Source organism: Sycon ciliatum, chromosome 5 (assembly GCF_964019385.1).
Source record: "Sycon ciliatum chromosome 5, ocSycCili1.1, whole genome shotgun sequence".
Lineage (NCBI taxonomy): Eukaryota > Metazoa > Porifera > Calcarea > Leucosolenida > Sycettidae > Sycon > Sycon ciliatum.
The window spans coordinates 2,782,787-2,797,270 of NC_088647.1; the positions used below are offsets into that span (position 1 = coordinate 2,782,787).

General features: G+C 47.2%; 1 protein-coding gene across 1 annotated transcript; it reads left to right on the forward strand.

Moving 5' to 3' along the window:
• The first annotated feature begins 7,060 nt into the window (after positions 1-7,060).
• LOC135817170 (uncharacterized) lies at positions 7,061-14,184 on the forward strand. Its single transcript, XM_065330296.1, has 2 exons — positions 7,061-12,069; positions 13,536-14,184. The coding sequence occupies exon 1, from the start codon at positions 7,642-7,644 to the stop codon at positions 11,593-11,595; it is 3,954 nt and encodes a 1,317-aa protein (XP_065186368.1). The 5' UTR covers positions 7,061-7,641; the 3' UTR covers positions 11,596-12,069; positions 13,536-14,184.
• The last annotated feature ends 300 nt before the right edge of the window (positions 14,185-14,484 follow it).

Here is a 14,484-nt window from a genome sequence, read left to right on the forward strand (position 1 = left end):
TTATGAGCATTGCCTTTAGCATTATCGCAGCAAATAACTAGCAAAAGTAGCATTACCCGCCCATGCTTAACAAACGACATGGTTTTACAGTCTCTTTTACGGGCAAAATAGACACAATGAATATTTTCCCAAGTTTAAGGATGGCAATAAACAGAATCAGCTGAAGCGTCATGTTACGAAGGTTTTATTGAGATGTCACGAGCAAATTCTAGAGTAGTTGGGGATGGACAAAGAAAATAACTATGATGGAAATGTAATGTGAAGAACAATAATATCCCAAGTGTTCCGAAAAAACTTCAACTGGAAGTTAATATAGAAAGAAAAAAAGGCAAAAACAAAACCACAACAGCATAATAATGTACACGTACATCCCTACAATGTACTTGTAGGTAAACCGCAGCAAGTTCAACTTCAAGTCAATACTCTACTACTTTATTATAGTAGTAGTCTCTGATACTGCTCGTGCACGTTAACCCAGTACCCAGGCCTCTGCCGTGCACGTTAACCCGGTACCCGGGCCTCTGCCACTGCAGCAGATGTATCGCCCACAGCCAAGGCAGATGACCATGATGACTGGCTAGAGAGCCTTCTGCACCCTCGTAGGCACATGCATCATGATGCAGGACCGCAAGAGGGAGAAAGCGATCCTGCACCTGATGAAAGCCATCACACGAGAGTATTGCTCCCCTCTATTGGCTGCCAACAGAGAGGCCACTGGCTTGTAGAGGGGCAAGCGGGCTGTTGCTGCCTTGCCCGTGCCTCCGCTCGCAGGCATCACAGCCGGAACAAAAGTGGCATGCTAAACTTGTCTCACTCACTCACTCACTCTCTCTTCTCTCTCTCTCTCTCTCTCTCTCTCTCTCTCTCTCTTTCTCTCTCTCTCTCTCTCTCTCTCTCTCTCTCTCTCTCTCTCTCTCTCTCTCTCTCTCTCTCTCCCTCCCTCCCTTCCTCCTCCCTCCCTCCCTCCCTCCCCCCCTCTCTCTCTCTCTCTCTCTCTCTCTCTCTCTCTCTCTCTCTCTCTCTCTCTCTCTCTCTCTCTCTCTCTCCCTCCCTCCCTCCCTCCCTCCCTCCCTCCCTCCCTCCCTCCCTCCCTCCCTCCCTCCCTCCCTCCTCTCTCTCTCTCTCTCTCTCTCTCTCTCTCTCTCTCTCTCTCTCTCTCTCTCTCTCTCTCTCTCTCTCTCTCTCTCTCTCTCTCTCTCTCTCTCTCTCTCTCTCTCTCTTTCGTGTCTATGATATACAGTGGTACGTAGTGCAGAATGATTTGAGCGAGAACAAGGATTAAAACCCGGACATCAATAAGAGTTCGCTCAAATGGACTGCCCCACAAACCACTGGCAGCGACATCAAGCCGTGCATGATCCTCCACGTCGGCAGTCCGGTATCGCAATTGCTCACCGGTCAGTGGCTGCAGGGTAGGCTCAGTTGACACATTGCTGCATACTTGGTGTAGGAGCTGCGCTGTAGTGTCACGGATGGCATTGTGCCGTACTGTGGGAAACCCTCCATGAGGGCAGGAGAGCGAATGAGAAACACTCACCTCTCGGCCACGTGAACTTTTGAGTCTGTATCCTCGCCGGCGTCCATCCGTAGCGGAGACACAGCCCGCCCCAGAACTCCTGCTTTGTGAGGCTGAAGCTGTATTTCTCTAGCGTACGACATGTCAGCCACCTAGAAGAACCCTTTTCTCTGGCGATATCAATGACGTTACGTAGACTCGCAGATGCATTCTGGACCACGTCCTCCATTGGCGCTGCCTACGCTTGACGGGACTCTGCCTTGACTTCCGCCTTCATCTTGCGTATCTTAATAAATTAAGTTACACAATCGTCAAGTGCAGTGTCACCAGACAGAATTTTGCTGGTAAGGGGCTCGGTAATGCGGACTGACGAGTTGTATTGCCCACACAAAGACATATCGGGCTCGTGATATCCAAGCCGCCCAAACGGCACGGGAGAGGGAACACGCGCCAGAGATCCCCACTAGGAGGTGAGCGGCAGGTCAGCGCTGGAATCAGTTTAGTTCTAATGTAATGGCACCTTCAGCTTCAAGTGGCTCCAGCAGGTGCTTGGCCTTGTTCAATAGACATGGTTAGCAATTATTTACTCTTCACGCAACGGTACTCGTACCCAACACCCAACATACCGTCGGTTTGGTATCGTTTCGACGATAGAATCCAATTAGGGTTACGTCACAAGTCGATCGTTGTGTCAGAAACCGAAATGCTAACCATGTCTTGAAAATTTAAACTTCACTTCTCAACAGTTGAGAAGTGAAGTTTAAATATGTAAGTGGCTGCGTTGGAGTTTGCGTGTCTTGAAAACACACAAAAAACGGCACAGGCCGACGGTCGAAGTATAATAGTTTAGCGTGAACGGTAACATGCTATTTTGAACCATGTCTATTGTCTCATGCGGATCTACATTTGCACTGTGCTGTATACAATGCCATGCAGATCTACATCATACATGTACAGTACATGACTGACATGATTGTGTCATTTGAGATACCGCCACTATTTGCATTAAAAAAGCAATCACTTGACGACTTGTCAGTCGAGAATACATACTCATCCAACAATAATGTAACCTCGATCCTCGATCTACATGTACATGTACATGTACATGTAGATCGAGGATCGAGGTGACACTTATTGTTGGATGAGTATGTATTCTCGACTGACAAGTCGTCAAGTGATTGCTTTCAACGCAACTAGTAGAGAATGAAGTTGAAGACAACACTGCAGTAACAAATGGCCATGCAACTTTTGTTATTGTTGACGGTCATTCTGATCTGCACGTACAATGTATTATTATTACTAGTATTATTATTATTTTTTGTTTTACATCGGAAGCTCAACAGTGCAGCTGCACAAATATGAAGAGGCCGATGGGACCAAAAAAAATATATAAAAAAATAAATAAATAAACAATGTATAATATACATCAGTGTAAATGTTCATACATCAGTGTAAATGTTCAAATGTTTAGCAAAAAAAAAGGGGATGAGTGGTGAACATAAAGAGAAAAGAAGAAAAACGTACGTGTCGGGCGGTCGTCGCTAGTACCGATAGTCCGATACCCCTGAAAAATAATATTAAAAACGTGGTGGCGAAATGCATTTTTTCTTCATAACAGGCATAATATTCGAAGGCCTCATCAGCACAGCTACATGTATGACTCCTATTAGCTCTTAAAAAGACAACTGGTTGCTCTAGCGCCAGAGTGCTCAAACTACGAAAGGTAGCGAGTGATGCGTTATGCAGCAGCACTGAAGCAGCCTACCGAGAGTTCTCAACAAGACAAAATGTCGATGAGCGAGAGATACCCAATGCTCTAGACAGCAAGCTGTTTCGGCCACACATGTAAATGCCTCATCTGCCAGCCAGTGTACGTTCCTGCAAAGCCGTGGCCGATTTCGCAGCAGCCGTGTACCCGTACACTCTCAGGCCATAAACGTTTTTAAGAAACTGTGATATGCACACACACACACACACACACACACACACACACACACACACACACACGAACGCACGCACACACACACACAGACACACACACACACACACACACACACACACACACACACACACACACACACACACACAGACACACACACACACACACACACACACACACACACACACACACACACACACATACAAGGACAGTAAGAACGGTCTTTTCCTGCTAGCTCTGTTTGTCCAGTACATGAGATACAACGTCTTTCTTGTTGTTTTTCCTTCTATATGTACATGTAGCTGCTCGCAGCATGGTAAACGACAGTATCGTGGCCTTTTCAGATTTTCATTGTACCTATTAATTTTGTAGTACCCCCCGGGATCAGTATTTCCACTTGAAATAATATTCACCAAAATGCCTCATTCTTAGCATTCTTTATTCGCTTCCATGTATTATAAATTGGGCTTATTGCCCGTTTGGTATTGCGAATTCAAATAAAAACAACAACAACAACAACATCATCAGCACAGCTACGAGCTCAAACTACGAAAGGTAGCGAGCGATTCGTAATAATTACATGTACATGTATGTAGGGTCTTATCTAGCCGGCCAGGTGGTCGCCATCCCCGATGATCCGCTAACACCCCCCCTGTATACCCGCGACCCATGATGGCATGAATCGCATAATTATTATGTAGCTCCAACACTTCTACGAAGCGCAAACCAACAACCTTCCACCTACTATTACACCTACTATTATAAATGTACTAGGAAGGCTCAGGTGCGGAAAGTAAAAGGGGGGGGGGGGGGGGCTCAGGAGTCAGGAGCGCACCACGAAGACACAGGCCCACAGGAATGACACTGCTACACTCTACAGTCGACTAGTCATACAAATGAGAGTCCTCCCGCTCGGCAGAGTGCTCAATATTCGTTCTTCGTCGAGCTTACACACGGCACAGAGCACCAAGCATCATTCGTTGTAACTACTTCGAAGTACATTTTCATGCCCATACTACTAGGGCCATAGGCAATCATCAGACAACAAAGGACTACAGGCGGTTGTAATTGTGACGATTTGGGAATGCAGTAAAAAGGAAGGACTACAGTAGTACAGGTCAGTCATACAAAAAAATCAATGCCAGATCAAGTGAGTAGTGCGCAGTGGACTGCCACGGGCACAGTGCCAGCTTGTTCGTCTCACACTCTCACACGTACACCCACAGTCTCAGCAGGAGTCGCTGGCCTCGCATAATGATACTATTGTACTTTGTAGTATTGATAGCAAGCCTGGCGCCGGCGATACCGATTCAGCTGCTGCAGATCTAGATGGATCTAGATTAGCTGTCTTCTGGTCTTTAGCGGGGAAGTCCAGGTACTTACCCTCGAGTTGTAGTCACATCCTCTGGCTAGTAATAATAGTAAAGTAGTATGGCCTATGATCATGACAGTCATGATGATGGACTAGTAGACCCAGGTGCTCGAAGTCCGTACATGGTATCCTAAGTTCGTACGCCCATAATTTCATGTTCTGTTATTGTATTCGACTCAAATATTTTATGGAGGGGACAGTGTGGTATGTTCTCCTCGCGTACCAATTTTCAGGGATCTACGATAAGCAGAAGTCCCATACCACGCGAGTGGGTTTTCGAGTGTCCATACGAAATACAAATTGGGTTACATTTCATGCAAAAATCAACTTTGCCAAGACCGATTTCGAACGGACACAGCGTCAAACAGACCTTCACTCAATCATCAAGAGCCAGCTTAGAGCTGACAATGGCCAGAGGAGAAGAATTTACAGAGAACCACCAATCCTTGCAGAAAGGTTGACACTCCTGGCATCTCCACCACTGTTTTCCCGCGGTTTTCACAGCGCAGCTGCTTCTTCTCTGAGCCGACTAAAAACAGCTTGCATTTCGGCAACAAACTACGCTTTTGCAAGAAATACTGGTGGAGGCACATGCCAAACATATCCCTTCGGTGCTTTCGTCGTAACCGAGGGATTGCAAGTTAGCAATTAGCGGAAATATGCGTGTATTTCGAGTCACCTCTGATCAGTACGGACTTAGAGTACCCTCTGCGACACCAAAATTTGATATGAAAAATCAGCGAACTCCAGAGAAACAGATCGGATCGAAAGATGGCCTGGTTCAATCGAGCCTGGCCTCAGAACAAACTTGGACAAGATACCTTCCATCCACGAGCAGGATTCTGGCAAGTGATCATTGCTAGTGTGAGTTTCAGCTCGGCAAACAAACACTGTAAAAGTGTACGGACTTCGAGCACCTGGGTCTACTAGTAGTAGTAGTAGAGTAAGTAGGGTACAGCGCAGTGACACAGTCACTGACAGCAGTCAGCAGTCAAATCACTCAAGTCTCAACACTAGTTGGACTTGCTTGTTGTACCCATACCATAATAATAATTACTGTCATGAGTCGTTTTACATGACTACGTACTGATTCAGTGATTGTGCAAATACTTGAAATAGATCATTGTAGAGATGCAAAAAAAAAAATCACGGTCGCGTGACTCAGACTCGGTCTCTATTATAAATATAATTATTATAATTATGATTATAGAGGCCAGTTTTCCTCATCCGGGCCATACATGTAGGAACGCCACCACTCTTCAAGGATCAAGGCGCAGATGCAGCTCCTAAAGCGGTGGGAGATGCAAGGCTAGTAATGTAGTATTTTATTTTGTGTCAAACAATGGTCAAAAGGCTGGTATTTATGGTGCATGGCATCACCACACGTACGTAGGGCAACAGCTAATGTGAAAAAGCAAAAAAAACTTTAAAAAGCAGCCACTCGACGTATAACGCGTACTCATGCAGCTAGCTGGAAAGTGGAATGCATTATAATTATTATTATTATTTGCACGGTAGGTCTGCTGACTGCTATGCTGGCCACCACTGCACCAGGTAAGGTCGACCCGGTAAATATAAAGCTCAAGCCTCAAGACAAAAGACCCAAAAAACGTGACATTCAGTCATGTGGCTGCAATGCAATACATACGTATGTACGTACATGTAGATTCTACATGATTGTAGCAATTTAGTTACTTGGAAGTAGAATGAGATCAGATTCAGAATATAATTACAACTAATTGCTTGAAGGATTCTTGCGATCAAACCTACAGTCTACACGGACATGTTTACCTTGAACCAAGTAGACAGACAACAGGTGGTCGCCTACATGATTGCACTTTATTATAGTACTTGCGTTGACTTTGTGTCTATAATTCTTCCGCCCGTGTCATCGACTGAGCAGAAGCTTTAGCTGACTCATAGTGACTGCCATCAATCATTCAATGAGCGATCGTGTAGTAACTAGTATAGTGCTAGAATACACGCTTCTATTGAAATACATTGTGCACATACCAGTAATAGTCATGATGGAGTATAAAAATGCGCTCGATAGGCATTTTCCAGCAGAAAGTGACATGACACGATGTGGTAGATCTGCATGGATTGGTGGCATTTTCATCATCATTCTTGGACAGTGCTAGTAGTAGTACTAGTACTAGTATAGTAGTAGTGTTACGTAGATCTACACCAGACAGGTAGCTAGGAAGAAGTAGCTCGCTGGCAGCTAGCTCAGTTGATGTTGACAGCGGATCGGAGGACTTGTCTTTCTCGCGTGTCCTAATTATTTTGTTGTTTTGGCTTTCGAAAGTGGATACTAGTGTGCATCGCGAGCGTTACTGTAGTACTGAGAATCATTGAAAGGCAGCTCAGATCTTCTGAAAAACAACCAACGCCTTCTTGTTCCTGAGCCCTAGATCTACGGAGCTAATGATTTACGTGAGCCGCTGTACTCATGGTGCTCAAACCTGTGCTGAAACGGTGTCGTACTTAGTCTTTTCATGCACTATTTACAATAGTATTACTAAAAAGTGTTCATGCGTTGACAGAAGTACAACGCTATTTCTGCCGCTACTGCTGCACTCTATTCAGATCAGTACTATCCCGCTGTGCATGTATGTACCCGAACGCGGTCATGGACGTTCGGTAATGCCAATGATGAAATTTGAAATCCTTCCTTTGCAGTGCGTGGAAGTGTGGAAACTCGATAAAAAGAAAGCAGTTTCCTGACTTCAGCTGACGAGTACCGTTGTCGGTGGTCCCGTGGGTTCAACCGCCCGCAGCGCTGCAGCGGTTGGTGGGATCACTCTATCGGCCATGATACGCTATCACGACATTCTTGCGCTACAGTCACAGAAGGAGAGGCTGCAGGCGTATCTTCATGCCGATGTCTTGCTCATCTTCGATCATCTCGTCCATGCCTGGGTGTTCCAAGGAACTGCCGAGTATGTAGCCATCAAGCAGCATCTGTCACAGTACGATCAGCTGACGGAACTTCTCCGGTTATTGATCGAGCACGAACACGACAGCAGCAGCCATACTGATAGTCAGGCGGATGACAGAAATGTTTTCAAAATCCTCTGCAACGTCCTGCGTATACTCCAGCATCACAGCATTGCTGATCAGCTGGAGATCAGTTCTCGCAGATATCGTCGAGATGGATCACCAGAGCAGGCCAGTCAGTGTGAGCTAGCCAAACGTCGCATGACATACACTGAGGCAATATGCTGGGCACATGACCAGGTTCAGAGAGTCAGTCAACAGAATGGTGGTGACCCCAGACAGCAGAATGGTGGTGGATCCAGACAGCAGAATGGCCATGGGTACAGCAATCAGCATTACCATATGGATAGCAGTGGTGGTGGTGATCCAGTTGAAGGATTTCGCAGTCACCTGCAGAAAAGGTGTGCGGTGGAGTCTCGCCGTACAAACATGGCCCAAGCGAAGGAGAATGCTGGTGACACGTATATCTCAATGATGGTTATGAGTCAACGCGAGGCTTTACGACTAGCGGCACGGAGAGGCAAGCGTAAAGCTGGCCGGAGTGCAGCGTCAGTGTTTCTTGCTGATAACATGGATGCCACTAACACTGATAGTTTTGAACTGCGTGATCCCGTGCAGCTGCTATTGAAACGTGACCCGACATCACACTTAGAACAAAGTCAGTGTAATGGTCAGAGTAATGTCTTGGATAGCAAAGACACAGCGGTAGCGGCACCCAAGGAACCAATCCAGTTACTGAAAAGCTGCATGTTAATGTCGGCAGCAGGGAAAGGCAAGACTATGGCCTGCCGTCGTGTCATGGCCGATTATGCAAACACAAAGACAAGTAGCATACTTCGATCTCAGTTTGACTTTGTCATCCCAATCTCCTGCAGAGACACAGAACGTGTTAGCACCGACTGCTGGTCAAAGTTCCTAGGATTGGATCACTCTGCACTCCACTTAACTACTACAGAGCGAGAAGAGGTTCTGCGATATTTATCAGCACATTCTGATCGTGTTCTGATACTGCTGGATGGCGTCGACGAAGGTGGCAAGGCCGCATTCCGCAGCACATCAGCTGCCCACCACTTCATGGCTGAGACAAACGAGAATCTACTTGTGAATGCCTCTGTGATCATCACAAGTCGTCCATGTGAGAAAGCAACAGATCTCGTAGCACAGTGCATGGTGCACTACCGACTAACTGGTTTCACTGATACTCAGCTGAAAGATTTCTGCTGTCAGCAACTACAGTTGGAGATGGGTGAGAGGTGTATAGCTCAGCTATCTCAACCGTCTTGCAAGCATCTCAAACAAGCAGTGCAAAGCACTCCTCTTCTGGCTGCTCTACTCTGCCAGCAGTTTGCAGTTAGTGAATCGGTTCCACCGTGCACATCAGCATTCTACATACAGTTTGTGTGTTCTGCCATCACGGAGTATGAGAAAAAGCACAAGAAACAGTTCAGTAAAGTTAAACTCCCACAGCAGCATGTTGCCACCAAGGGTGTATGCACTGCTGAGGTGGTAGGTGATGACAGTTTGGAGGAGTACACTGTGCAGGAAGTCATTAGAAACAATCTCGACCAGTATGTAGAGCAAGGCGGCACCCATACGTCTGCATGCAATGATGGTGCAGAGTTGATCCGAGCTCTATGTCATCTCTACAATGCGTCACTGGATAGTCTGCTCCAAGGTCATGCATGGATTGCTGCCTCGGACATGGCATCGCACGACGTTGCAATTTGCAAGCAACTTGGATTCCTGGTCTCAATGGATAGCCATGAGAATGTACCGTGGGATTCACCGAGAGATGAACGCCTAGCTCTCCTACATCTTACATTACAGGAATTCTTTGCTGCGCGATGGTGCGGTATGTCCAGTGATGTCATCAAGACTCTATCACATTGTGTGCATGAGGTCGGTGTGGGTGAGGAGACGCGTCCATTTTGGCGGTTCATCTGTGGCTCCATTGACAAGCAGTTCCTACCCGCTTTTTTTGAGATGATGATGAAGGAATCGCCGGCTAGCACGGGTATTCAACATCGACAGTTCTACCTATTCCTGTTGACATGCCTGTTAGAGAGTAGCCTGTCATCACCGTCTTCTTCTCGCCATTCTCTACCTGTGCAGTCAGAGTGTGAGTGTCTTGCAAGAGCTGCAGAGGTGTTGCTGAATGATTGTGGAGAACTCAATGTACACGGAGTGCATCTGACTGACCTGGATGTGGCTGCCTTGTGCAATCTCCTGCAGCTGCTGAGTGAGATTCCCGTACTGAACACCAGCAACTGCAACCTATCTGTCGACAACATCACAGATCTTGCACCGCTGTTCGTGAAATGCTCTTACGTGAACTTGCAAGGGAATGACTTGAGTGGCAAGCCGCTGTCAGACATTGCGTCAAGTCTTCTACAGTCCAGCAGTGATGTTTGCAGAGTGCACACTATCAATCTTGGAGATGCATGCCTAGTGGAGAGAGATGCACCTGTTTTGGCTAAGCTGTTCCAGTTGCCTGGGCTTCACACCGTCTATGTGAATGGTAATCGCCTGGGCAATGGCGGTGTCGCCCTTCTGGTCAGAAACATGGCCGCCGGGAATTGCAACATCTCTACGTTCACTGCAGTCGAGTGCGGACTCGTTGGTGGCTGCGGTCGACACATCGGATCTCTGCTCCGTGCCTTGCCAAACCTGACAACCCTGAAGCTGCACTGCAATCACTTGGAGGACAGCGACGCCAAGCATGTCCTTTCCGCTCTGCAACATCACATATACGTACAGGAACTCGATCTATCAAACAATGTACTTACCACTGATGTACGGTGCGGGATTGTGGAGTTTCTGGCCTCCAGGCGAAGGCGTCTCACGACTCAAAACTCGCTGAGTACGGATGAGCACCCGTTGATGATGCCACCGCGTTGCAGTCTAAACCTGACCGGTAACGATGTGGATGTGTCATTGCTGGAGTCAGTGCGTGCGTCCGGTGTGTGCGGTGATGATGTCGTCTTCATTGCCGATCAGTACGTCACCCGCTGTGATGTGCGCCAACGCACCATCAAGGATATGGTGGCCGAGCACGGCGGGTTCCTGTACGGTCAGGCATCCGATGGGACAATGGCATCACTCGGCGAGTATGTCGCAACGGACACCAGCACGGAGGCGCTGTATCTCTTCAGCAGCAAAATCTCCGATGCGGGGATTGTCGAGCTGGCTAGAAAGGGACTGCGCTTCAACAGGACACTGCGCAAGCTCAGCCTACACGACAACCGGATTACGCTAAGCGGGTTTGCTGCCGTGGTCGACGCAATGCGCCACTCGCCTCTCGAATGCCTGCTGCTCACCCTCAACCCTCTGTTCCACGGCGGTGGCATCACCGACATTGACGACTATCTCACGCTGATGTCGGCGCTGGCGGAGTGTGGACACCTGCGCTGCTTAGCACTGAGCCACGCTGGCATTACTGATCATGTAGCAACAGCACTGCTAGCAGCACTGAGCGGACATCCTTCACTTGAAATATTGCTGATGGATGGCAACAATTTGTCCGAGAGTACCATGAAGAAGCTGGTGGAAATGAAAGAGACTACGCCTGCGCTGAAGCTTGTCTCGCTCATCAACAACAAGATCTCCAGGGCCGGCGTGCAGCTGCTGGTGAATTCCCCGGACGTCATGTCCATGGATCGCGTGTGGATTGGCGGCAACCCGTGCTGCGATGACGTGAAGGTCAGCCAGCCACTGACCTACAGCCGGGAGTGGCTAAGCGAGGAGTTCTTCTCGAACTTTGTGAGCTGAATTACATGGCTTGTGTTGGTTGACGAACACGAGTGTGTCTTCTCATTCAACTCCGAGTTTAAAGTGTGCAGAGGGGCTGCAACAATCCACAGATATTCCTGTTGAGGGACATAGCAAACTGCTACTTCTGAAGCATGTTGACCACTGCATGCATCAAACATCTAGTGGCCATGCACTGGTGTGGGATTGCAATAGTTGTGCCACGGATACACTGTTCCAGCCCAGGCTTGACGTTCACCGGGATGCGGGCCACGCCAGGATGCAGCCGCAACGAATACATCGCATACTTTAGTACTGCGGCCTTGTCCACACCCGCTCACTGAACGGCTACTGCACTCAGATGGCGAAGTGTCTCGTCCAGCAAGCCCAGTGCCTCGGTAGAGCAAGTACAAGCAGCGTGACCACCAACCCAGTCCAGCCGTGTACTACACTGTGTCAGGAGAAGAATTCATCAAGCACAAGCTGGGCATAGCGGTGAGTTAAACTAAAATGGCCAGAGAAGTTTAGTGTAAAAAGGTGCGACTTAGGCCGAGTAAAAAAAATTACTAGATGATCGTCCTTTTTTTTGGAAAAATCGGGGAGGGCGGGAGGATTTTATTTTTATTTTTTTACTTTTTACCCTCTCATGCACACAGTGTACACAACAACATCAAGGTTTTTTTTCTCTTTTTTTCTTTTTTTTCTTTTTTTCTTTTTCTTTCTTCAGCAGATCGATACTGACGTTGTGATATACTAGTAGTATGTGGTCCATATAGTAAAGAAAGTATTAAACAAAGCGTGCACATGTTTCCTGCATCCGCGATCGGTAAAAAACCAACGATTTCGGCAAAAACTCACGATTTAAAAAATAAAATATTTCTTGGGGCGCTGACAAAAACTGGGGCGGACGGGGACGATCATCTAGCTTTTTTTTTTACTTGGCCTTATATTCAGGGGAAATACGGTACATGCAATGCTGTCAGATTCGAGTTTGACAATACTTCAGTATGTTCAATCTTGCATGTCACAGTTGTTTTCTGTCCCAGCCAATATCACCCATTACATTTGCATTGATGATGGCAGTAACTATTGTACTGAACATGGCTGCACCTAATGATGCTAATACTGTACAGGCAGAACTTTTCGTCGGTCAGTAATTTCGTCCAACTCCAAAGAATTGGAGTTAGTCTCCAAAGAATTGGAGTTAGTCCGGTTGAAAATTTCGTCCATGGACCATAAGAGTGTATTGAAAAGCTGGACAAATGGACATTCGTTTGTCCGGCATTTAATTTAATCCAAAAACTACTTGGACGAAAAAGACGAAAATAATTTCCAGACGAATATTTCTGCTTATCCAGTAGTAGCAATATACCCATGCTACTTGCGGGAATAGACTCAGCCCCGGCCCCAATAGAGTGGTTTCATACCTTTGTCATGTGACTAAATTTGTGTAGAAAAGTGATCATTGCAAGTGGACAGTGGAATCAACATTGCCAACGTCATGTGACCTATGTATGCGGGCCGGCGGGGGTCGAGCAGAGTTGGAACCAACATGGCTGTCCCATATGGTCATGTGACAGGTGTGAGACGACTCTGTAGGACAAGGCTTCATCACCCGTGCCTGTGGTACTGTTGTCTGCAGTGCTCCAAAGTGTCATTTAGACATACATGCTGTAGATTGACCAGTGGAGTGTAACGTTATAGCAGGCCAAGATTCCCACCATAACATATAATTTGCCTGATCCCAGAGAGGACGTAGGAGCGATGTGCGCCCCATGATTATAAACGTAATGTCACAGACTTGGCCATTTGATAGTACTGCAGTTGTCAATACTAAACCGGAATTATTCTCCCTATGCTGGTGTGTTGCAAGTGGAGCTAGTGTAGTGGCTATTGCTTCTGCTTTCAAAACCATTGCATGATGTGTGTTATTTCATTGTGTTATATGATCGCGTGCCCAGGGTCCAGACATGGAGGAGGCTGTGTACGACCTATAGGCCAAGCATACCTGACAGCACAGCAATCCTATAGGCCAAGCATACCTGACAGCTCAGCAATGTACGTGACTGTACATGTACTACAAGTGCACAGTGACTATCAGCCGGTGCCAAGCGGTAGCCGTGCAGCGCTAGCTACCACTCTGTCAGGATGACGGTGGCCAGTACGGTACCTGTTTGTGTGCGTGCATGCACGCATGCATGCGTGCATGTGTGAGAACAGTGATGGCGGTTTAGTCCCTGGGCTCACTGCCACTGTCCAACAGCTAGAGAACGGGACAAGTTCGGCATGTATGTATCTGCTCTCGCTGGTTCGGACTCTGCTCTCTCTGCTGTCCTTCCGGGGCCCCACGTGACTCTAGTGGTAGTGGCTCTACAGGACATGGTGTGTGTGTGTGTGTGTGTGTGTGTGTGTGTGTGTGAAAATTCAAAGCATTTGTGAGTAATATTGCCAGCTAATTGCTGTATAATTATTGTACTGGTCCCATTCTTATGGATGAAAGAACACTCTTTGTGTTTCACCTTCATTTTAGTGATTTCTTGTAAATTTCGCGTCCTTTCGGGGATTTGTGCTCTCCCCTTGTCAAGGGGGGGGGGGGGTAACACTGTACTATCTATCTACTTACGAGTACATGTCGCTTAATGGTAGTGGCGTTGTGTGTGTGTGGGGGGGGGGGGGTATTGCTACTGAGCTTCCGTTCGAATTAGCATGCAGGGTGAACAAACGCTTTTTTTGCGATGAACTCATGGGGAAGGGGGGGGGGTCCAAAATCCTCATCACAGTAAGGAAGAGTACACCCATTAAGCGTCTGCACACAATCACTAAGTAACTAGTGAAGCTGTGAAGCACAGCATAAACTGTTAATGATTGTCCACAGCTTACTTACAGCTTACTTACAGCGTGTGACCATCG